The sequence below is a fragment of the Oryctolagus cuniculus genome, chromosome 5, assembly GCF_051225735.1.
Source record: "Oryctolagus cuniculus isolate XC-2025 breed Fujian yellow rabbit chromosome 5, ASM5122573v1, whole genome shotgun sequence".
NCBI classification, from domain to species: domain Eukaryota; kingdom Metazoa; phylum Chordata; class Mammalia; order Lagomorpha; family Leporidae; genus Oryctolagus; species Oryctolagus cuniculus.
Window position 1 is genome coordinate 53,569,994 of NC_142871.1, and position 24,585 is coordinate 53,594,578.

Sequence of the window (24,585 nt, forward strand, 5' to 3'; positions counted from 1 at the left end):
AGTGTCTGTAACTGTCAATCTTGAAGAGTAAGTTGGATGCGGGGCGGGGTGGGGGGCTGCAATCGGAAAGGAAACAAAGTTGCTAAGCCTTCACTCAACAAGGTCGCTAAGCCTTTGCTCAAGTTTGCTGCACTTCTACATCCCAGTGACTCAGCGTTTCCAACAATCCAAGATGGCCCCGGGGGAGGTACCTAGCCTGACAGGAGACTTTCGTATTCGTGGACAGTATGTGTCCTCGGCTGTGATAGGCCCTTGAGGGTGTGCCCGGCTCGTGTCCTGCCTTACCTTTCAGCTGGTTGGCTCGGTTCCCTTGTACCCTGGACAGCCCCCTTTCTGTGTCTATAAAAGCTCTTCCCCTCCCAATAAAGTCGAGAACCCTGCTGCACCCTGGGCGTTGACTGATCTCCCAGCTCTGGTGTGGTTCCTCTGCCGCCAACACTCATCCCACTTGGCCCCTGAGCTCCCCAGGCTGGCCCTGAGGAGCTCTATCAGACCTGCTGCCCCGTGACGAGCAGCAATTGGAAAACTCACATCTCTTTTGATAGTTATGGCTATCAAAATAGTTTGGTACTGGTACAAATATAAATCAATAGAATAGAATTAAAAATCTAGAAATAAACTCACACATCTACAATCAAATAATTTTCAACAAGGTACCAAGACCATTCAATTGGGAAAGAAGACTCTCCCCAACAAATCATGCTGGGACAGGTGGATGTCTATGTGCACCTTGATATTTTTTAGTACTTAAGGATTTGATAGACATTTCTCCAAAAGAGATATACAAATGGCCAACACTCACATGAAATGATGTTCACTGTCACTCGAGAAAAGCATTTGAAAGCAGAATGAGACACTACCTTATACCTTCTAGGATGATTTAAATCAAAATAATAGTTGATATGAATTCTTGGTGAGGATGTAAAGATGGGAATTGAAGATGGCAGAGTTGCTTAGGAAAATAGTTTGGTAGTTACAAAAATGTCAAAGATAACAGATAAACATGCAAATTCTTCTTCTAGGTGTACTACATACCCACAAGACTTGAAAACCCGTGTTCAAAAAAAACTGTAGGCTGGCGCCGCGGCTCACTAGGCTAATCCTCCGCCTAGCGGCGCCGGCACACTGGGTTCTAGTCCCGGTTGGGGCGCCGGATTCTGTCCCGGTTGCCCCTCTTCCAGGCCAGCTCTCTGCTGTGGCCCGGGAGTGCAGTGGAGGATAGCCCAGGTGCTTGGGCCCTGCACCCCATGGGAGACCAGGAAAAGCACCTGGCTCCTGGCTCCTGCCATCGGATCAGCGCGGTGCGCCGGCCGCAGCGCGCCGGCCGTGGCGGCCATTGGAGGGTGAACCAACGGCAAAGGAAGACCTTTCTCTCTGTCTCTCTCTCTCACTGTCCACTCTGCCTGTCAAAAAAAAAAAAAAAAAACTGTACACAAATGCTCAATGGCACAATTATTTATAGTGGTCAATAATCAAATGATCAAAATGCCCATCAACTAACAAATGGGTAAACAAAATACATGCTCATATAATGGAATATTAATCTTCCATAAAAATAAAGTACAAACACATGTAACAATATGGAAACAATACACTAACAGGAACAAGTCAGTACAAAAGGTCATCATATATTATATGATTCCATTTATATGTCAAATCCAGTACAGGAAAATCCACAGAAACAGAAAGCATACTTGTGGTTTCCAAAACTAAGACAATGGGGAAATGGGATATGACTGCTTAATGGGTAATGGGTTTCTATTTGTGGTTGTAAAAAGGTTCTGGAACTAGAGAATACTGATACTTGTACAACACTACAAATGTACTGAATGCCACTGACCTATACAATTGGTTAGTTTTATGTTATTTATATTTCACCACATTGAAAAAAAAGTCTGTCCTAAAAGTATCACTATAAATAGATTTGAGTTCTCCTAAAAATACAATTCATTTAGAAATAAGAGTTAGACTAATTGTGTGTATTGGGGTTGACAATTTTTTTTCAATAAATATTTCATGTCTTGCAGGCACTCTTTTTCTGTTGCAACTGAACTCTGCTGATGTAACAGGAAAGCAACCAAGACATTAAGTGATCGAATCTGGCTCTGTTCAAAAAAACTTAATTTACAAAAGTAGAAAGCAAGCCAGATTTAGCCTGAAGGCTTAAAGCTGGCCAACTATTAATATACATTGTTCTTTTTCTGTATCAATATCGTTATTATGAGAAAGTAAATCTCTTCTTGTGTAGGTATGCTATATTATATGTTAAAGTTGAATTAAATTAAAATAATAAAGTTTCAGCATGAAATCTATAAAACTTAAAGATTCACATTTACTGAGAATAAAATGAATTACTAATAAAATTCATTCAACAGAATTAATCAAATGACAGGTACATAAAAAGGTTTTATATTTACTTACACATTAGCTAAATGTAAATTTCAATGTCAGAGTACATAATTCATAATAATTTTTAAGCTAACAAATCTTCATTTTGTCCAACTAAATAAGGTTATCTGGTAGTTGACTTATTTCCATTTTTATTACTTCTCTCAATTTTTAAACAAATCTTTCTAATATCAAATTTTATAAAAATGAAACTCTGAAACTAGCTTCTCACAGTCTTTTCTGAAATTTAGTGTAACTAGTACTTCTAATTATACTGTTTATTTACTATTAAGACTTACTTTTTTGTTGGGTTTCTTAAGTTATTATTTAAAAGTCCCTTAAATATTCAAAGGGATTATACATAAGAAATGCTTACTATTTCATAAACAGTTATCAACCAGAGATATTAACAAATAATAAAATGACCTAGAGCTAGAGAACCAGGAGTTAAAAGAGAAATAAAGTGCTGAATATGGAAACCATAAAATCAGGTCAGTAAAATCTCAGAAATTTTAAGAGATGTTTTCAATAGTACAGACTTCAAAATGACTTTGATATTGAACTCTAAATTAGTATTTTCTTTTATAATCCAGATAAATTCTCAAAGACAATGGAACATCAACTTTGGGTAAGCCCACAGTAAATGAAATTTGCAGTGAATGGTTCAATGGCATGTGTAAAGTAGGTGCCCAATTAATGTTAGTTTAATGAAGTCATGCCAAGATATCACTTCTGTCCACAGAAAGCTAGTTGCTCTAAAGGAGAAAAATGTCTTTCGTAAACTACTATCTAAAAATTGATTCTATTTAATTCTTCAGCTGGCGAGGATGCAGAATGGAATAGAAATTATAAAGGGTAAAAGCTTTCCTTCTAACCACCTGGTATGTAAATTTCTTTCTTATTACTTGCCATTGGCATTTAGTCTAAACAAAGATCATTTTAGTGAATGACAAATTACACATATAAAGACACTTACCTTTCAAACTATTTTATTATTTCAGTAAAATATTTTTTATGATTGGTAACTGATTTTAAGTAAAATTCTAATCTAAAGAAACGTCTCTTTCATCTTTCTTCTCTAAACCTTTGAAAATAAAAAAGAAAAACCTACTGACACCCTAAATATCTCATCATTCAAGTATTAAATATTTGCTGTGTTATATTATAAACAACAACATATCCTTGTTCTGTAGAACAATTATTTTAACACAGCAAATAAACATGAAGGAACTAAAAACCACTCGTGAGTACGTTTTAAGAGACCATGAAAAATGTAGTTATGACATATTTTGAAATTGTTTCCTGTTTTTGCCTTCTTTTAGGCTACTGCATACAGGGCTAACCAGAAGCAAAATTTTAAAATATTACTGAAGAACTTAATTGTAAATGAAGAACCACAATGAAGTATATAGCTTTCTTTTCCAAAAGGAGTCATAATTTAGTTATAATAAATTTAAATAAAGTACTTACTCTAAAAGAGGTGGAAGTATTTCACAGTTCAAAACAAAATCTCTGCATTCTGCATTATCACCAGCAATATTACCAAGTGCCCAAACAGCCTTAGCAATACAAGAAAAAAGTGTTATTTTAAAATAGTACCTTAAATAAAATGCTTTCTCTAAGAAGGGAATTTTAATACAAAATGAACAAAGCAATAGTTTTCAACAATATATGAAATTAAAAGCCAGGGCAATAAGAAAAGAAAATCTACAAAATTTAATTTAATATTATTTCTAATGAAATTGGAAGTGAGAGTATTTTTAAAGTTTTCTTCCAAAGCAGTGGAATGTCAGTACTATTCAACAAAGTAAATTTGTCAACTCTGAATCCACATAGAGAGACAAAAACCATCTATCTGGTCAATTTTCCAATTACTTATACTAGAAATTTGCCAAGAACTTCTCTTATTAGAAGAGACTGTTTCGGGGCCAGCACTGTGGCACAGAGGATAAAGACACTGCCTGCAGTGCCAGCATCCCATCTGGGTGCCCACTCGAGACTCAGCTGCTCTGCTTCCAATCCAGCTCTCTCCTATGGCCTGGGAAAGCAGAAGATGGCCCAAGTCCTTGGGCCCTGCACTCGCGTGGGAGACCCAGAAGAAGCTCCTGGCTCCTGGCTTCAAAACGGTGCAGCTCTGGCCATTGCAACCAATTGGGGAATGAACCAGCAGATGGAAGATGTCTCTCTCTCTCTTTCTGCCTCACCTTCTCTCTCTGTGTAACTCTGACTTTTAAATAACTAAATCTTAAAAAAAAAAAAAAAAGAAAAAAAAAGGGACTGTTTTGTAAAATAACAAAAGTAAATAAAGACAAAGAAAAATGAGGCAATAGCTTAGATTGATCCTGAAAATAAATTTAGGATTAAGATTTCACTATATGTTTTAAAACGAATGACAGCAAAATGTCAAATTATTCACTTAAATAAGAAATTTTGCAAATTATCATTTTAATATATTTTCACTTAAATATTTTATATAAATACAAAAATACATGTTATTTCTTCAACTGAGAAACTTTAATTTTAACATTTAAAACATGAGTTAATATTTTTAACATCTACTCTAGTAGAACTAAGCTTGTCTTTAAAGTAAACATACTATCTACCCCATGAAGTATAATAGATTGCTGATGGAACATTACTTAGAATAATATTGTTGGTCAACTTTGGAGGCTACTAAGAGTCTTAAGAAATTTCTATCTTTTGACAGAGTAGTCATTTTCCCTAATGAACCAATATAAAGGCACATTAAGAAAGATAAATAATGATGGATAAATAATGATGTTCATCACTTTTCCTTAAGAATATGACGTTAAAAATAACTCAAATGTACAACAATTGAGGACTAGATAGAATATGGTACATATCTAAGTGGATTTATTAATTAATCAGTAAAATTTTCTTGGAAGAATAACACCAGAAGAAAGGCTTCCAAAACAAAAGAAAGGCTTAAAACAAAAATGCCAATACTTGATTTTCTTAGAAGAGTACAATTATATAATACTAAATTTTCCCTCGTAACAAATTTATTCATGAATTTTATGAAAATGGTTCTATTAAAAGTAAAATGATATTTTAAAAGTAACAACAAAATAATCCACATACATGCAAAGAATAAGGAGTCAGTTTAGCCCCGGTTTAAAACCTGGTTCAGCCATTCCCTATGATGGATATGTTACTAACTTTTCTGTGGCTCAGTACTGTGCTTTATAAATAGGAATAGTAATTCCTGTGCTAGATGAGATCACTTACAGGGAATCCAGGATTATGCCTCAGACAATTCATTGCTCTTACAATTATGCACTACAAAGAAACTACTATATTTTAATAAATGCACAGTACAGGCAATTAGATACAAAAGTGGAATATAATCATAAATGGTACTTTGAAAATTTAAATATAGCTCATAAAACAGTATAAATTAGAAACTTACTTGTTCCTGAACATCTTCATGTTCTGAATTAAGAAGTTTGATAAAAATTGGAACAGCCCCTGTTTCAATCACTACTTTGGTATGTAGAAAAGTTCCGGATGCTATGTTAGTTAATGCCCATGCAGCTTCAAACTAAAGGGACAAAAAGTGAAATAAATGAAAACACCAAAGAAATATCAGAATGGAAAAGACTAAAGATTTAGTTAGACAAATCTAAAAGAAAGACTGATTTTGATTATTCAGATTCACTGTGAAGTTGGATTTCCTATATAGAAACTCTTAATTAAGAAGTGTTTTTTCCGCCGGCGCCGCGGCTCAATAGGCTAATCCTCCACCTAGCGGCGCCGGCACACCGGGCTCTAGTTCCGGTAGGGGCGCTGGATTCTTTCCTGGTTGCCCCTCTTCCAGGCCAGCTCTCTGCTGTGGCCCGGGAAGGCAGTGGAGGATGGCCCAAGTCCTAGGGCCCTGCACCCCATGGGAGACCAGGAGAAGCACCTGGCTCCTGCCTTCGGATCAGTGCGGTGCGCCGGCTGCAGTGCACCAGCCGTGGTGGCCATTGGAGGGTGAACCAACGGCAAAGGAAGACCTTTCTCTCTGTCTCTCTCTCTCACTATCCACTCTGCCTGTCAAAAAAAAAAAAAAAAAAAGTGTTTTTTCACTCTGGAAAAAAAAGAACTCAGAATATAATGAAAATATAAACACATTTGAATTTATACTTCAGAAAACTGCTTATTATTGAGAATCAAGTGTTCTCCAGCAAGTAGTTTATATAAATAAGATATATTACTTTTTTATAGAAAGCTTTTATTTAATAAATATAAATTTCAAAAGTACAAATTTTGGATTATAGTGGATCTTCCCCCTATACCCAGCCTCCCACCCCCAAAGCATCTCACCTCCTACTCCCTCTCCTATCTCATTCTTCATTAAGATTCATTTTAATTATGTTTATACACAGAAGATTGACTCTGTATTCAGTAAAGAGTTCAACAGTTTGCACACACAGACACAGAAAATATAAAGTACTGTTTGAAGATTAGTTTTACTGTCAATTCTTATAGTACAACACATTAAGGACAGAGGTCCTAAATGGGGAGTGAGTGCACAGTGACTAATGTTGATTTAACAATTGACAGTCCTATTTATGACGTCAGTGATCACCCAAGGCTCTTGTCATGAGCTGCCAAGGCTATGGAAGCATCTTGAGGCCACAGACCCCGACATTATTTAGAACTTAAACTGATCACTTTAGTAAGATGGCATTGGTACCCGCCAACTTAATAGGATTTGGAGTACCATGGCAAGTTTTTAGCTTTACCCTCAGGGTTAAGTCCAAGGGAACATGTGCCAAACTGTACAGCTCCTCCCTTCTTATACTCGCTTTTATTTTGAACAGGGATCAATTTCAACCAGATTTAAACACCTAAGAATACTTCCGTGTTAAGTATTTCTTTCTAAGTGCTCAGTTAGTTGTCATAGATCAGGGAGAACATATGATATTTGTCCTTTTGGGACTGGCTAATTCCACTCAGCGTGCTGCGCTGTTTTTCCAGATTCCTCCATTTTGTTGCAATTGACCAGATTTCATTTTTTTTTTTTACTGCTGTGTAGTGTTCCATAGAGTACATATCCCATAATTTCTTTATCTAGTCTTCCATTGATAAGCACTTAGGATGATTCCATGTCTTAGCTATTGCAAATTGAGTTGCAATAAACATTGAGGTGCAGATAGATATTTTATTTGCCAGTTTAATCTCCCTTGGATAAATTCCAGAGTGGGATGGCTGGGTCGTATGGTAGGGCTATATTCAGATTTCTGTGGTGTCTCCAAACTGTCTTCCATAGTGGCTTTGCCAGTTTGCATTCTGACCAACAGTGAATTAGTGTGCCTTTTTCCTAACATTCTCACCAGTATCTGTTGTTTGTTGATTTTTATATAAAAGCCATTCTAAACAGGGTGAGGTGAAACCTCAACATAGTTTTGATTTGCATTTTTCTGATGGCTAGTCTTCCTGAACATTTTTTCATATGTTTATTGGCCATTTGGTTTTCCTCTCAGAAAAATGTCTGTTTAGGTCGTTGGCTCATCTCTTAAGTGAGTTGTTTGTTTTGTTGCTGTGGAGTTTCTTGATCTTTTTGTAGATTTTGGTTATTAATCATTTATCAGTTGGGGTACTTGCTAATATTTTCTCCCATTCTGCTGGTTGCATCTTCACTTTGCTGTTTCTTTTGCAGTACAGAAACCTCTCAATGTGATGTTATCCCAACTGTTAATTTTGCCTTTGGCTGCCTGTTCCTCTGGGGCCTTTTCCAAGAGGTCTTTACCTGTGTCAATATCTTGCAGGGTTTCTCCAGATGTTCTCTAATAATTTGATGGTGTCAGGTGGCAGATTTAGATCTTTAATCCATGTTGAGTAGATTATTATGTAAGGTATAAGGGAGGGGTCTTGGTTCATATTTCTGCATATGGAAATCCAGTTTTCCCAGCACCATTTGTTGATAAGACTGTCCTTGCTCTAGAAATTGATTTTAGCTACTTTGTCAAAGTTAAGCTGATTGTAGATGCTTGTATCGATTTCTGGTGTTTCTATTCTTTTCCATTGGCCTATCCATCTGTTTTTATACCAGTACCAAGCTGTTTTGATTACAACTACCCTGTAGTTTGTCTTGAAATCTGTATTATGATGCCTCCGGCTTTGTTTTTGTTGTATAAGGTTGCTGTAGTTATTCAGTGTCTCCTGTTTTCCATATGAATTTCAGCATCATTTTATCTAGATCTGAGAAGAACGGCTTTGGTTTTTTTGATTGGTATTTCATTGAATCTGTAAATTGCTTTTGGAAGAATGGACATTTTGATGATACTGATTTTTCCAATCGATGAGCATGTTTGATTTTTCCATTTATTGTTCTCTTCCCCTATTTCTTTAAGTTTTGTAATTCTCATCAGAGAGATCACTGACATCCTTGGTTAAGTTTATTCTAAGGTAATCAATTTTTTTTGTATCTATTATGAATGGGATTGATCTTAGAAGTTCTTTCTTGATATGTTATCCCTCTTAGTATTTTTTTTTGTTTGTTCTACTTAATACTTTGGGTTGAATACTGTAATCAATACACAATTCTTCTTAAGTGCTGAAATTTAACTGAAAAGTGATCACTGTTAAATATAAGAGTGGGAATAAGAGAGGGAAGAGATGTACAATTCGGGACATGCTCAAGCTGACTTAGCTCAAACGGTAGAGTTAGAAACATACCAGGGGATTCCAATTCAATCCCATCAAGGTGGCATGTACCAATGCCATCTTACTAGTCCCAGTGATCTATTTCTGTTCACAATTGATCATAATGATAGGACTAAGAACCAAAGGGACCACATAAACAAGAATAGTGTCTGCAAATACTAGCTGATAGAATCAAAAAGGGAGAGAATGATCCAACATGGGAAGTGAGATACACAGAAGACCCATAGAATGGCAGATGTCCTGAACAGCACTCTGGCCTCATAATCAGCCCTTAAGTCACGCGGATCCGGCTGAAAAGCCCATGAGAGTATTTCAGGCATGGAAAGCCAAGACACTCTGGGGGAACAAAAAAACCTAAATGAAAGATCTCCACGAGTGAGATCCCAGTGGAAAGAATGGGTCATCAAAGAAGGAGGTAGCTTTCTCTGAAGGGAGGAAAGAACTTCCACTTTGACCATGGCCTTGTCTAAAAATTATCATAGTCAGTGAATTCAGGGGGCTTCCATAGCCTTGGCAGCTCATGACAAGAGCCTAGGGTGATTACTGATGCCATCAACAAGAGTGTCAATTTGTTAAGTCAACAACAGGAGTCACTGTGCACTTACTCCTCATGTAGGATCTCTGTCCTTAGTGTGCTGTACATTGAGATTTAATGCTATAACCAGTACTCAAACAGTATTTTTCACTTTATGTTTCTGTGTGGGAGCAAACTGTTGAAATCTTTACTTAATGTATGCTAAACTGATCTTCTGTATAGAAAGAGAAACGAAAATGAATCTTGATGTGAATGGAAGGGGAGAGGGAGTGGGAAAGGGGAGGGTTGCGGGTGGGAGGCACGTTATGGGGGGGAAGCCATTGTAATCCATAAGCTGTACTTTGGAAATTTATATTCATTAAATAAAAGTTTAAAAAAAAATAAAATGTTATTAGTAAAAAAAAAAAAAAAGAAGTTCTTTCTCAGTTGTGGGTTGTGGCATTGTCTATGTATATAAAGGCTGTTGAATTTTGTGTATTGATTTTATATCTTGCTACTTTACCAATCTCTCCTATGATTTCCAATAGTCTCTTAGTGGAGCTCTTTGGATCCCCTAAATAAGGAATCATCTAATCTGCACATAAGAATAATTTGATTTCTTCTTTCCCAATTTGTATCCCTTTAATTTCTTTTTCTTGCCTAATGACTCTGGCTAGTATTTCCAGTACTATACTGAATAGCAATGGTGAGAGGGGGCATCCTTGTCTGGTACCAGATCTCATTGGGAATGCTTCCAACTTTTCTCCATTCAATATGATGCTGTCCATGGGTTTGTCATAAATTGCCTTGATTGCATTGAGTAATGTTCCTTCTATTCCCAATTTGCTTAGAGTTTTCATCATGAAAAGGTGTTGTATTTTGTAAAATGCTTTCTCTGCATCTACTGAGACAATCATATGGTTTTTCTCCTGCAGCTTGTTAATGTGTTGTATCACATTGATTAATTGGTGAATGCAGAACTATCCCTGCATACCAGAGATAAATCCCACTTGGTCTGGGTGGATGATCTTTCTGATGTGCTGTTGGATTCTATTGGCTAGAATTTGAGGATTCTTGTGTCTAAGTTCATCAGGGAAACTGGTCTGTAATTCACTTTCTTTGCTGCATCTTTTTCGGTTTTAGGAATTAAAGTGATGCTGGCTTTGTAGAAAGAATTTGGGAGAATTCCCTCCCTATCAATTATTTTGTATAGATTGAGAGAATATAGTTAGTTCTTCTTTCAATGTCTGGTAGAGGGGCTGGCGCTGTGGCACAGTGGGTTAATGCCCTGGCCTGAGGCACTGGCATTCCGTATGGGTGCGGTTTCGAGACCCAGCTGCTCCACTTCCAATCCAGCTCTCTGCTATGGCCTGGGATAGCAGTAAAAGATGGCCCAAGTCCTTGGGTCCCTGCACCCACGTGGGAGACCTGGAACAAGCTCCTGGTTCCTGGCTCCGGATGGGCACAGCTTTGGCCACTGTGGCCATCTGGGGAGTGAACCAGCATATGGAAGACCTCTTTCTCTGTCTCTAACTCTCTAACTCTTTCAAATATATAAAAATAAAACTTAAAAAAAAATGTCTGGTAGAATTCAGCAGTGAATCCATCCATTCCTAGGCTTTTCTTTTTTGGGAGAGCCTTTATTACTGATTCAAGTTTTGTCTTGGTTATGGGTCTATTTAGGTTTTCTATGTCTTCATGGTTCAATATAGGTAGGTTGTATGTGTCCAGGAATCTATCCATTTCTGATAGATTTCCCAGTGTGTTTCTTTGTAATAATTTCTGATGACTCATTTTATTTCTGAGCTGTCTATTGTTATATTCGCTTTTTCATCTCTAATATTATTGATTTGTGTCTTTACTCACCTTTTTTTTTTGGTTAGTTGGGCCAATGATGTGTCAATTTTATTTTTTCAAAAAACCAGCTCTTCATTTTGCTGATCTCTTGTAATATTTATTAGATTCAATTCAATTTTGTTGATTTCTTCTCTAATTTTAATTATTTTTTCCTCCTACTAGTTTTGGGTTTGGTTTGCTATAATTTTTATAGCTCCTTGAGATGCATTGATAGCTCATTTATTGGTGCCTTTCCAATTTCTTGATGTAGGTACCTATTGCTATAAACTTCCTCTTAATACTGCTTTTGCTGTATCCCATAAGTTTTGAGATGTTGTGTTGTTATCCTCATTTACTTCCAGAAAGTTTTTTATTTCTCTTTTGATTTCTTCAAAACCCACTCTTCATTCAGGAGCATATTATTCAGTCTCCACTTGTCTGCATAATCTCTAAAGATTCCTGAGTTGCTGATTTCCACTTCATTCCGTTATGGTCCAATAAGATCCATGGTATGATTTTGATTTTTTTTTTTTTAATTTACTGAGACTTTATGGCCTAGTATGCGGTTAATCCTAAAGAAAGTTCCATGCGCTGCTGAAAAGAATGTGTATTCTGCAACTGTAAGATGAAAAGTTCTGTAAATATCTGTTTGTTCCATTTGGTCTACAGTGTCAATTAAATCTGCTGTTTCCTTGTTGATTTTCTGTCAGGCTGATCTGTCCATTGCTGAACGTGGAGTACTGAAGTCCCCCAGTACTACTGTATGGAGTCTAAGTCTCCCTTTAAATCCCTTACCATTTCTTTTAAATAGCCAGGTGCCCTGTAATTAGGTGCATATACAGTCATAATAGTTACATCTTCCTGTTGAATTGATCCTTTAATCTTTATATAGTGCCCTCCTTTGTCTCTTTTAAAAGTTTTTCTGTTAAAATCTATTTTGTCTGATATTAAGATGGCTATACCAGCTCTTTTTTGGTTTCTGCTGGCATGGAATATCTTTTTCCAACCTTTCACTTTCAGTCTGCTTGCACCTTTGTTGGAAAGATGTGTTTCTTTTAAGCAGCAAAGAGATGGGTTCTGTGTTTTAATCCACTTAGCCAGTCTGTGCCTTTTAACTGGAGAGATGAGGCCATTTACATTCAATGTGATTACTGATTAGTAATGACTTTGCCCTGCCATTTTTCCAAAGATACTTAAACTTTGAAATTCCTTTGATCTTTTACTGATTTTCTTCCTTTACCTTCTTTCAGATTGATGACCATGTTTCTGTGTGTAACACATCTTTAAGCATCTTGTGCAAGGCTGAATGAGTGGTGACAAATTCTTCTAATTTCTGTTTGCTATGAAAGATCTTTATTTCTCCTTCATTCACACATGAGAGCTTTGCAGGGTATAATATTCTGGGATGACAGTTTTTTTCTCTTAGTACCTGGGCTATATCTCGCCATTCCCTCCTAGCCTATAGTGTTTCTGATGAGAAATCTATTGTGAGTCTAATTGGAGATCCTCTGAAGATAATCTGGCATTTCTTTTTTGCACATTTTAGAATCTTTTCTTTATGTTTCACTGTGGTTAGTTTGATTACAATGTGTCGTAGAGAGGGTCTTGTCTATTGGGTGTTCTGGATGTGTACTTGGATATCTCTTTTTCCAAACCTAGCAAGTTTTCTGCTAGTATTTCACTAAAAAGGCCTTTTAATCATTTGTCTCTCTTCATGCCTTCAGGAACTCCTAGAACCCAAATGTTTGATTTATTATAGTATCCTATAGATTCCCAACAATGTTTGTTAGATTTCTAATCTCTTCTTCTTGCCTTTAGTTTGACTGTATGCTTTCCTGTGCTCTATCTTTTTAGCCCGATATTCTCTCTTCTGCCTCACTGATTCTGTTTTTAAGGCTCTCCACTGCATTTTTTATTTGTTCTATTGAATTCTTCATTTCATTTTGACTTCTAATATCTCAATTTCATGTTACCTTGAATTTTTCAATTCATTTTGATTCCTCCTTAAGATTTCAATTTCATAAGAAAGATTTTCTTTCTGCATGGATTTCAGTAGTTTGTGTGTTTGCTTTTGATTACCTCTATGTAATCTTATGGTCAATTTTTTGAGTTCCATTTCTTGCATTTCTCTATCTCATCGTCATCATAATCTTGTATTGAAGTGTCATATTCTTTAGGGAGTGTCATATTGTCTTCCTTATTCTTGTTTCTTGGATTGTTGTGTTTGTTGTTCGGTATTTGTGGAGATATGACTCTGAAGACAAGTGGATTGTCTGCTTTCAGTGAATCTCTAGAGGCTTGTAGTGGATATGGTCAGAGAGCTCTGTTCAGTTCTCCAGGGTTAAGGGTGTGCCTAAGGTGACACACCCAGATTTGGTGTGGTAAATCTCTTTTTTTTTAATCCAAAGGGAAGTAATTCTGCTCAACTGAGTTCTTCTCCTTGATGGAGACCAGTGCCTGAGTGCTAGCCCCAGTGGGTATAATATTTGTCATCCCTGTCCCAAGGAACACATGGAAGGTCTGTGTAGTCCTCCATATAAGTTCAGATTCCCCAGTGATGTCTCTTACCAGGTAACCAGGAACCCCCAAGCTCGTGGTGTCTCCCACTGAGACTGCTTAAAGTTCCAGCCATACGATGAATTCTCCCACACACCCTGTTTTTGTTTTTGTTTTTGTCTGTTTTTCACAGTCCCAGTTCAAAAGCTTCACACAGTCACAAGCTCCTAGCTCCCTGTTATTTTTCCCCATCAGAGACAGGAGTTTTTGCTCAGCTGACTGCCAGGCACAGACACAAGCTGGTACAGCTGTTACTTATATGCAAAATGGCACCTGCTCCATCAGCTTGTCCATTTTTGTAAGGTGATTAGAAAGAGAGAAACATGTCCATACCATCCTTTTTTTATTTTTTTTTTCTCTTCTCTAGTTTGGCTGGTACATTTTCACCCACAGGGCTTCAAGGCTTCAAGCCTCATTCCCTCTAGGTTCTTCCTGCCAGTTTTTGTCTAGTGGCTTGGGCTATTGCAGTCTCATTTCACCTCACTTTCCAGCACTTGTGCGTAAGCTCTTAGCTCATGGAGTCCCGAGCCATGGGCCACCCACATCCTCCTTGTAGGTCCACTGTATCTCTCCAATTCAGTAGAGTTTCCTCTGCCATTTTTCCCTAACTCTTCCCTGAGACTGCACTGTCTCCACTTTTTTTAAACTATCTTCTCCTGGGCTAGAGCAGTAAGCTCCCTCCCTACTCTGCCATCTTGGCAGATCCAAGATACATTACTTTTTTAAAATTATATTCTATTTAGGGAACTCAGAATTATAAAAGGTACTACTGTTTCCTTACGGATCATGTATCCCTATTTGGCTAATTTCAGAAACAAGGATGTTTGAAATTGAAAGATTTATGTGTTTGCTCAACATTAAGAGGTCATTATTAATTAAGCACAGTCAGGACAGGGACATCTGCTATTCTTTTAAATGTCAAAACTTTTCAGAATTTATTCATATCAACTCAATCAGGATTCAGATATACTTATAAACAATAGATTTTTTTTTTTTGACAGGCAGAATTAGACAGTGAGAGAGAAAGAGAGAGAAAGGTCTTCCTTTTTCCATTGGTTCACCCCCCAAATGGCCGCTACAGCCAGTGGGCAGCGCTGAACCGAAACCAGGAGCCAGGAACTTCCTCCTGGTCTCCCATGTGGGTGCAGGGCCCAAGCACTTGGGCCATCCTCCACTGTCTTCCCGGGCCACAGCAGAGAGCTGGAATAGAAGAGGAGCAACGGGGACAGAATCCAGCGCCCCAACCGGGACTAGAACCCAGGATGCCAGCATTGCAGGTGGAGGATTAGCCTAGTGAGCCACGGCGGCGGCCCAAACAATAGATTTTTAATTGAAGCAAATAAGAGAAAAGTCAAGCCTATGCTCCATCATAATGTTAGTGAATAACTGAAAGCAACCTACAAATCCACAGGCAGATTAATCAGTAACTATAACTGACACATCACTGAAACATAGTAAAGTAGTTACTATTATATGTGATACTAAGAAAAAAATCTAAGGGATTTATATAAAAGAATATAGAGGCGGGCACTGTGGCATAGTGGATAGGGCTGCAACCTGCAGTGACGGAATCCCATATGGGTGCCAGTTCAAGTCCCAGCTGCTCCACTTCTGATTCAGCTCTCTGCTGTGGCATGGGAAAGAAGTGGAAGATGGCCCAAGTCTTTGGGCCCCTGTGCCCATATAGGAGACCAGAAAGATGCTCCTAGCTCCTGGCTTTGGATCAGCATAGCTCCCGCCATTGCAGCCATCTGGGGAGTGAATCAGCAGATGGAAGACCTACCTACCTTCCTCTCTCTCTCTCTCTCTCTCTCTCTGCCTATCTGTTGCTCTGCCTTTCAAATAAATAAATAAATTTTGAAAAACAAAATGAAGAACATAGTCCTAATCAATTGTAGATTTTTTTTTTTTTATTTGACAGGTAGAGTTACAGACAGTGAGAGAGAGAGACAGGGAGAAAGGTCTTCCTTCAGTTGGTTCACTCCCCAAATGGCCGCTACACCGATCTGAAGCCAGGAGCCAGGTGCTTCTTCCTGGTCTCCCATGTGGGTACAGGGGCCCAAGCACTTGGGCCATCCTCCACTGCCATCCTGGGCCACAGCAGAGAGCTGGACTGGAAGAGGAGCAACCAGGACTAGAACCTGGCACCAATATGGGATGCCAGTGTTGCAGGCGAAGGATTAACCAAGTGAGCCATGGAGCCCACCCCTTAATTGTCAATATTTTACAAAGGACACCTAAAAGCTTACTTCATAAAATTCTCCCAGGAAAAAGCCTTACTGATGATTGACAAACTCATAAATAAAAGGAGACAATTAATATAAAATGAACCATGAGCAAGTGAGAATTGAGAAAAAACTGAAGTACATGGCAATGATTAAAAAAGAGAGAGAGAGAGAGAGAGAGAGACCATGGGGCAGGTGTTGTGGCATTGTGCTTTAAGCCACTACTTAGAAAGCTGGCATCACTCTCACTCTCTTTGTCATATTGCCTTTCAAGTTGATGAAAATAAACGTGAAAAAAAAAGAACATTCTAATAACTAAAAAAAAAAAAAAAAGACATTCAGCTCTATTTCATCATGATTATGTAGCAACAATGTCAAATCTTGTGATCTGTCAAAAGAGGCCATCCATAAGTCTGCATGTTCAAATGAAATGCCCTGAATTTTTAAATTCCTCTAATTAACATTTTAAAACATATACAGACCAACCTGTTTATAGGGCCAACCTGGCCTGTAGACCCCCAATCTGAGGTCTTTCTGTTAGTAAGACTGACTTTTAGTCTGACTTAGCAGATTTCATACACCCTTGCATAACATAGTAGGGACATAGCCACACCAAAACCTTACTCTTGGATTTTATTATGTTTTCATTATATTGACTAAAAATGCTAAAGTTTCCTACATACTTGAATACATGCTCTCTGTATATGCAAACTTTTACTCCTAAAATTAATTTTTCTCTTTTCAGTTAATCAAAGGTTATTTCATAAAGACTCATTCTGTAGAGGCTGGCACTATAATGTAACAGGCCAGCAACACCAGCATCCTATGTAAGTGCTGGTTCAAGTTCTAGCAGCTTCACTTCTGATCCAGCTCTCTGCTGGTGTACCTGAGAAAGCATTCAAGGATGGCCCAAGTATTTGGGCCCCTGCACCCTTAACAGAGAAGGAATCTCCAGGCTCCTGGCTTCCTTGCGACCATTTGGGGGAGTAAACCAGTGGATATAAGATCTCTCTCTGAGCATTTCAAGCATGGAAAGCCAAGACACTGTGGCAAAAAAAGATCTATACGAAGAATCTCTGTGAGTGAAATCCCAGTGGAAAGAAGGGGCCATCAAAGAAGGATGTACTTTTCTTTGAAGAGAGGAGAGAACTTCTACTTTGATCGTGGCCCTGTCTAAATACTGACAGAGTTGTGGACTCAAAAGGCTTCCATAGCCTTGCCAGCTCATAACAAGAGCCTTGGGTGATCACTAACGTCATAAATAAGAGTGTCAATTGTTAAATCAACAATAGGAGTCATTGTGCTCTTGCTCCTCATGCAGGACCTCTGTCCTTAATGTGTTGTACTAAGAATTAACGGGAAAACTAATCTTCAAATAGTACTTTACACTTTGTGTGTCTGTATAGGTGCAAACTGTTGAAATCTTTACTTAGTATAAAGTTGATCTTCTGTATACAAAGCTAATTAAAAATGAATCTTAATGAAGAATGGGAAGAGAGAGGGAGTAGGAGGTATGACAGGAGTTGCTGTGGGTGGGCGGGTATGGGGGTAAGAACCACCATATTCCAAAAGCTGTACCTATGAAATTTATATTTATTAAATAAAAGCTTTCAGAACAAAAGATCTCTCTGTCTCTCCTTCTCTCTCTGTAAACTCTGCCTTTCAAATACATAAATCTTTTTTTAATAAAGAAAAGCAAAAAAGCATTGATAAGTAAGCGGTACATCTTGTGTAATTCCTGGAATGAATAAAATTCTATTCTGTATTATGACTACATAATAAAATATAGCAATCAAAGGAAAAGCAATCGTTTTTACCAGTAAAATATTTGCAAACTTTAGCAATTCAAATCTTAGCGAGAAATTATTTGGAAGATATCTTAAAACTGTGTCACGGTAGGAAAGCAATGCTCTTTAGACAAACCTAACTTGGATCACATTTCCAGTAGATCATACTAATTTATTCTTTTTCCTAAAAATAATTAGTCAGTTAAAAATGTTTAAAGAGGTGAAAGTTACATCACTGGGAAGCTAAGAACAGAAAGAAATTTAACCATTAACATCCTAATTTAAGGTTTTCTAAGATAGAAAGCTACTAAAGGTAACTTTTTTTAGGAATGATTTTATTTACTTTATCTAAAATTGCTCAAGAAAATAAAAAGTGGGGTGGGAGTTGTGGCCCAGCAGGTTAACCTGCTGTCTGCCATGCCAGCATCCCGTGTAAGTACCAGTTCAAGTTCTGGTTGCTCCACTTCCTATCTATCTCCCTGCTAATGCACATAGAAAAGCAGAGGAAGATGGACCAAGTACTTGGCCCCTGCTACCCATGTGGGAAACGGCCCAGATGGAGCTCCTGGCTTACGGATTTGGCCTGGCCCAGCCGCAGTCATTGCGGACACTTGGGAAGTGAACCAGCAGATAGAAGACCTCTCTCTGTCTATTCCTCTGTACGTAATTCTGCCTTTCAAATAAATAAATAAATCTTAAAAAAAAAATCCTGAAGAAACTAGCATTGCAACTATATCAAAGTTAAGACAGGTAAATGGCAAAATATTTTCCTTTAACTGACAAGTATTACGGAATGCCCACAATACAGTCAATATTGCAAAAGTTGCTTTCACTAGAAATTAATAGGTCATCTCCAGAAATAAAGAATGAAAATTTAGACTCACTTGTAAAGTACAATTTTCGTTTCTTTCAAGAAATTTCACAAATCTCTGTACAACTCCTGGCTTTTGTATAACTTGGTCTATTGGTGGATTAGGTTCTAAAAATTGAAAAAAATTAAGTTACTACATAGTTACAAAAAGATAATGATACTGTTGCTGTGTCAATTAACAGAGTACATAGAATAAATTTTCAAGAGTTCCCTGGCCCAAATTTAAAGCGCTTGAGCTACAAGTAACTGAAGACAAATGTTTTCATAATTAAAATATTTTGGGGGAAGCAAACTATACTTACTAACTATAATGATAAGAACTTTTTAAAAAAATATTTCCTGGAGTGGGCATTGTAGCATAATAGGTTGAACTGATGATAGAGATGCTTGCATCCCATATCTCAGTGCCTATTTGAGTCTTGGTTACTCAGCTTCTGATACAGTTTCATGCTAATGCTCCTGGAAAGGCAGCAAATGATGGCCAAGTATTTGGATCCTTACCACCAACGTGGGAGACCTTGAAGGATTTTCAAGCTCCTGGCTTCACCCTGGCCCAGCCATGCCTGTTTTGGGCATTTAGGGGGTAAAACAGCAGGTGGAAGATCTCTTGGTCTGCTATCAGTCTTTCCTTGTTTTTGTGTCACTCTGCCATTCGAATAAATATAAAAACAATTCCTATATAAATATTTAAACTTCCTAAATCTCTGCTTGGGATGCCTATATACCATATTACAGTGCCATGTTTGCGTCCTGATTCTTCTACCTAGCTACCTGCTAATATATACCCTGGGAGGCAGAAGATGTCTCTAGTATTTGGGTCCCTGCCACTCACATGGGAGACTAGGACAGAGATCCATGCTCATTGCTTTGATCTGCCCCAGGCTGGCTGTTGTGGCCATTGGGGAATGAACCTGTGGATGAAAGACCTCTCTGTCTCTCTCAGCCTTTCAAACAAAACATGAAAATAGGGGCTGGCGCTGTGGTGTAGTGGGTAAAGCCACCGCCTTCGGTGCCAGCATCCCATAAGGGCACCAGTTTGAGTCCAGCTACTCCACTTCCAATCCAGCTCTCTGCTATGGCTTGGGAAAGCAGAAGATGGCCCAAGTCCCTGGGCCCCTGCACCCGAATGGGGACCTGGAGGAAGCTCCTGGCTCCTGGCTTCAGATTGGCGCAGTTCCAGCCATTGCACCCAATTGGGGAGTGAACCAGGGATGGAAGACCCCTCCCTCTCTCTCTCTCTCCTTCTCTCTGTGTGTAACTCTTTCAAATAAATAAAAATCTTTAAAAGAAACTCATAAAAATAAATACATAAAAACTAGGTTTCTCCATCATAAACGTTTTCAGTGTTTTAAACAAAAAGTCTACCTTCTTCAAAATGTCAATTTCAGGCCCTAGAATCAATTAAAATCTTACAGTACTAAAACATCAACATAATAAAGCAATACACATATATTTTTAATCCTTTTACCCGGGCCGGCGCCACGGCTCACTAGGTTAATCCTCTGCCTGTGGCGCCAGCACCCCGAGTTGTAGTCCCGGTTGGGGCACTAGATTCTGTCCCGGTTGCTGCTCTTCCAGTCCAGCTCTCTGCTGTGGCCCGGGACTGGGAAGGCAGTGGAGGACGGTCCAAGTGCTTGGGCTCTGCACCCACATGGGAGACCAGGAGGAAGCACCTGGCTCTTGGCTTCAAATTAGCGCAGCGCGTCGGCTATAGCGGCCATTTGGGGGGTAAACCAACCAAAGGAAGACCTTTCTCTCTGTCTCTCTCACTGTCTAACTCTGCCTGTCAAAAAAAAATTAAATAAATAAAAATAAAAAATATAATCCTTTTACCCTCACCTTAAAAAAACTCAAAGCGAAATCATACAATTGTAGTTACCACCTTTCTTCTTTTCTTCTTTTTCTACAATGAAATTCTAAATTTACAACCTTTTCTTTATTTTTAAATTAAGGGAGAGACATTTTGTCTTGCTCTTTTTAAATGGAGAAGATGAGGTTGTGAGAAAGATAAAAAAATTAGAGTTTTCTGGGTAAAGGGTAAGGTGATGCAGGCACTGAGACTGTCACTTATATCTGAATATGAAGGTAAATATTAACAAAGATATAAGAATTCCCCTAGATATAAGAATTCAAAAATTCATTCCTCCTGGAGAATTAAAAGCAACACTGTTCTGGTTACCTTCACCTAAAAGAAAACAATTAAAGTTTAGTTGGATAATTAGTAACTATAACAGGCTTCATGAACTGTTATTAGTGTTATAGTAATTGATACACTAATAGTCTATATAATATTATACAGGCGATAAACTATTATGGAGAAGACTCAATTGTCACTACAGTAATGTAAACACAGCAAAATAAAGGCATATCTGTTTCAAGCAAGAAAAACTAAGCAAGATTTATACAAAACAATAAAGCTTTGGAGAACTTGATACAAAAGGAAGACTGACTGAGGTAAAAGGATGACTTGTGATTTACATTCAGAAAAGTAGCCGTGATATGGAAATAAAAAGATTTTAGCAAAAGTCACTATCATTACTTAAATCAGAATAAATGCTGAAACTGAGGGTAGCTGGTAGCTGTAGAGTAGCCACGAGCATACAGTAAGAGCCAACAGTAAGAATACTAGTAAACTTTTTCAAAAGGGGTAAATTTTCTTGCTGTTTTGGTTTTCAGTTCTAGTTCTAGCTGTTCTCCTACATTTCCTACACTAACAGATTAAGTAAAGGTATAGTGAGTCTGGTACTTTTCTAGGTCTAATAGATTTGGCAGCAACTCACACCATTGTACTTAAAACTTACACAAAATTGTAAAGGAAAACATTTGTACCTGCTGCTGTATGCCAAACCTGGCTAAGCATAATATTACTACAAAGAAGAAACAAAGAAAAACAACTAGTAGTAAGAAAAGATGGTTTAACAAAAACAGAATACCTCAAAGAATTACAGCGAGTATACAATTTTCGGATCAAAGAATTCTAAACCTAAACAATTTGCTCAAAGACATAAGGTATTATTTAGATATATAAATTTTTCTGGGGAACAGGAGAAAAGAAAATCCTTCAAGCAAAGCACAAATCATAATAAGGGATTCAATAACAGGGAAGTTGTAGTTGTTATTACAACATGGGTAGCAAATTCTAAAACTCTTAAACATAATTACATGAATCCTTCTAATCAGTTATAACACATATATCAAAAAGAACTTTTGAAACAGAACACAGCAATTCAAAAAAAATTAAAAATATGCATCTAGACCCTGCAAAAAATCTCAACTACCAAAACAGAAACTGAAGTTTGGTGAGGAAGGATGAAGAAACTATTCTTGATTGCATAAGTATTTCTTAACATTGCTATGTTCTTTCAGCTTGGGAGATAAGTAATGAAAAACAAAAGTTAAAAGTATTTAAGAATACATACTATAATAACAAAGCAAAGGCTGAGGCTGGCACTGTGGTACAGTAGGTTAAGCTACCCTTTGGCAGCACCAGTATCCCAAATGGGTGCCAGTTCTAATCTGGCTGCTCCACTTCTAATCCAGCTCCCTGCTAACACACCTGAGAAAGCAGTGGAGGTTGGCCCAAGTGCTTGGGCTCCTGCACCCAAGTGGGAGACCCAGATAAAGCACCTGGCTCCTGGCTTCATCATGGCCCAGCCATGGCCATTGCAGCCATTTAGGTAGTGAACTAGAGGATGGATGATCGCTCTCCTCTCTCACTATAACTCTTTCAAATAAAAATAATCATTAAAAAGAAAAAAAAGAAAGCAAAGGCAAAAGCCTTGTAATCTATGCTGACCTGACAAGAAAGATTTTTCCCTCATTTATCATGTGCTACCAAATTCTATCTCCCTTAGGCAGACAAGGTAAGTGACTCAAAAGATTTTCAAAAACCTTTTCAGCTCATGTATGTAACTGTGCATATTAGAATTACTAATTTTAAATATGAAATATAAGACAAAGGTTTAAATTTTTAATAATGAAATCTTATAAACAGTATAAAATGGGACAAATAACATAAAGAGGTAATTATGAATTATCAAGGTCAATAAGGAAAAATATTCAATCTAATCACCAAAAATGTCATACAATGAACTACTATCGCATAAACTTTTTTTTTTTTTTTTGATAGGTAGAGTTATAGACAGTGAGAGAGAGAGACAGGGAGAAAGGTCTTCCCTTCCGTTAGTTCACTCCCAAAATGGCAGCTACGGCTGGCGCTGCACCAATCCGAAGGCAGGAGCCAGGTGCTTCTTCCTGGTCTCCCATGTGGGTACAGGGGCCCAAGCACTTGGGCCATCCTCCACTGCCATCCTGGGCCACAGCAGAGAGCTGGACTGGAAGAGGAGCAACCAAGACTAGAACCCAGTGCCCAAATGGGATGCTGGTGCTGCAGGCGGAGGATTAACCAAGTGAGCCACGACGCCAGCCCCTGCATAAGCTTTTTTAAAAAAAGATAACTGTGAATGTTAGTAAAAATACAGTGAAATAAATAAAACATGTATAAACTGAAGATAGCAATATAAGTTAATACAATTTATTCCTTTCAACTATTTGTATTTATGACTTGATAGTAAGGAAGTTTTAGATAAATTGTTTTCGTAGCACTGTTTATGATCATCAAAAATTAGGAAGAAATTTAATGATTATTTTGTATTCATACTCAATAATGCAATATTGTCATTAAAAAAAAATCATGTCTGGGTTAAATGTTTAGCCTACTAGCTAACACACATGCTTTCCACATTAGAGAACCTGGATTTAATCCCTCCTTCTGGCTCCTGACTCCAACTTTCTGCTTACACAGCACAGTAAAGCAGTGGTGCTGACTCAGTACTTGTGTTTCTGTCCTTAACATGGGAGACTTGGATTGTTTCCCCAGCTCCCAGTTTCAGCCCTAACCCCAGCCTAGCCCTTAATGTTGTGGGCATTTGGGGCATGAACCATTGGATGAGAACTCTGTATGTTTCTGTCTCTGAATAAATAAATAACATTTAAAAAAATCATGTCTAAAAACTACTTCTACAAGAATTTAAAAACATGTATCTCTAACCTTGCTTTTTGGTACCAGGATTAATGATTTTTCTATTTGTATCTTTAAAATTTTGTATTTTGCAATTTTTCTATGATTAATATAAGTTGCTTTCATAGTATGTTTAAAAATAGATGCTATTTTAAAGAGAAACTAGAACCTACTTTGTCAGAGAACTGTGTCTCAAAATGAAAATATAATGAAATAAAATCCTAATACAAAATCCAGTAATATCAAATGAGTATAAGGAAAATAATCCTTGCCTTTAGAAAGCAACTTTCTAAATTTCTGTGTTGCTGTTAGCTGCTGATCAGCATTATTAGAAAAAATCATCTGAACCATATCACTGGTAATAACTTCTTCCTAAAACAGAAAAAAGAAAATTTAATTAATATTTAAATATTTCTTTAAGTATTTGCTGCATATACTACCTCTGAAATATGGTAGAGATATGTATTTTAAAAATTATACCTCTGGAATGGGTACAGTGGAAGTGATATCTGGATCCTGGATAGGACTTTCTAGCATAGATTCATCATTTCTGGGCAAGGAGACATTTCTGCGTTTGAACAACTGCAATAAAGAGAAATCACTTTCTATATTGAGCTTTCCATAAAACATTCAACCAATACACAATTCCATTCATCATTTGAGTGAAGGAAACAAATTAATAATATAATTATTAAAAATATTGTAAAAATTTAGTA

The 24,585-nt window shown here is 37.5% G+C and overlaps 1 protein-coding gene across 2 annotated transcripts in view; it reads right to left on the reverse strand.

The window, feature by feature from the left end:
• The window catches only part of KPNA5 (karyopherin subunit alpha 5), an 86,468-nt gene that overhangs the window by 48,323 nt on the left and 13,560 nt on the right, over positions 1-24,585 (reverse strand). For both annotated transcript variants that reach the window (XR_016234534.1, XM_002714763.6), the window contains exons 3-7: positions 24,350-24,451; positions 24,142-24,241; positions 18,863-18,957; positions 5,819-5,950; positions 3,859-3,947 (exon numbers count right to left, since the gene is read on the reverse strand). Coding sequence is in view for 1 of the 2 variants with exons in the window: in XM_002714763.6 (XP_002714809.2) it covers positions 3,859-3,947; positions 5,819-5,950; positions 18,863-18,957; positions 24,142-24,241; positions 24,350-24,451 (518 nt within the window). In the remaining variant the exon portion in view is untranslated. The remainder of the gene's footprint in view (positions 1-3,858; positions 3,948-5,818; positions 5,951-18,862; positions 18,958-24,141; positions 24,242-24,349; positions 24,452-24,585) is intronic.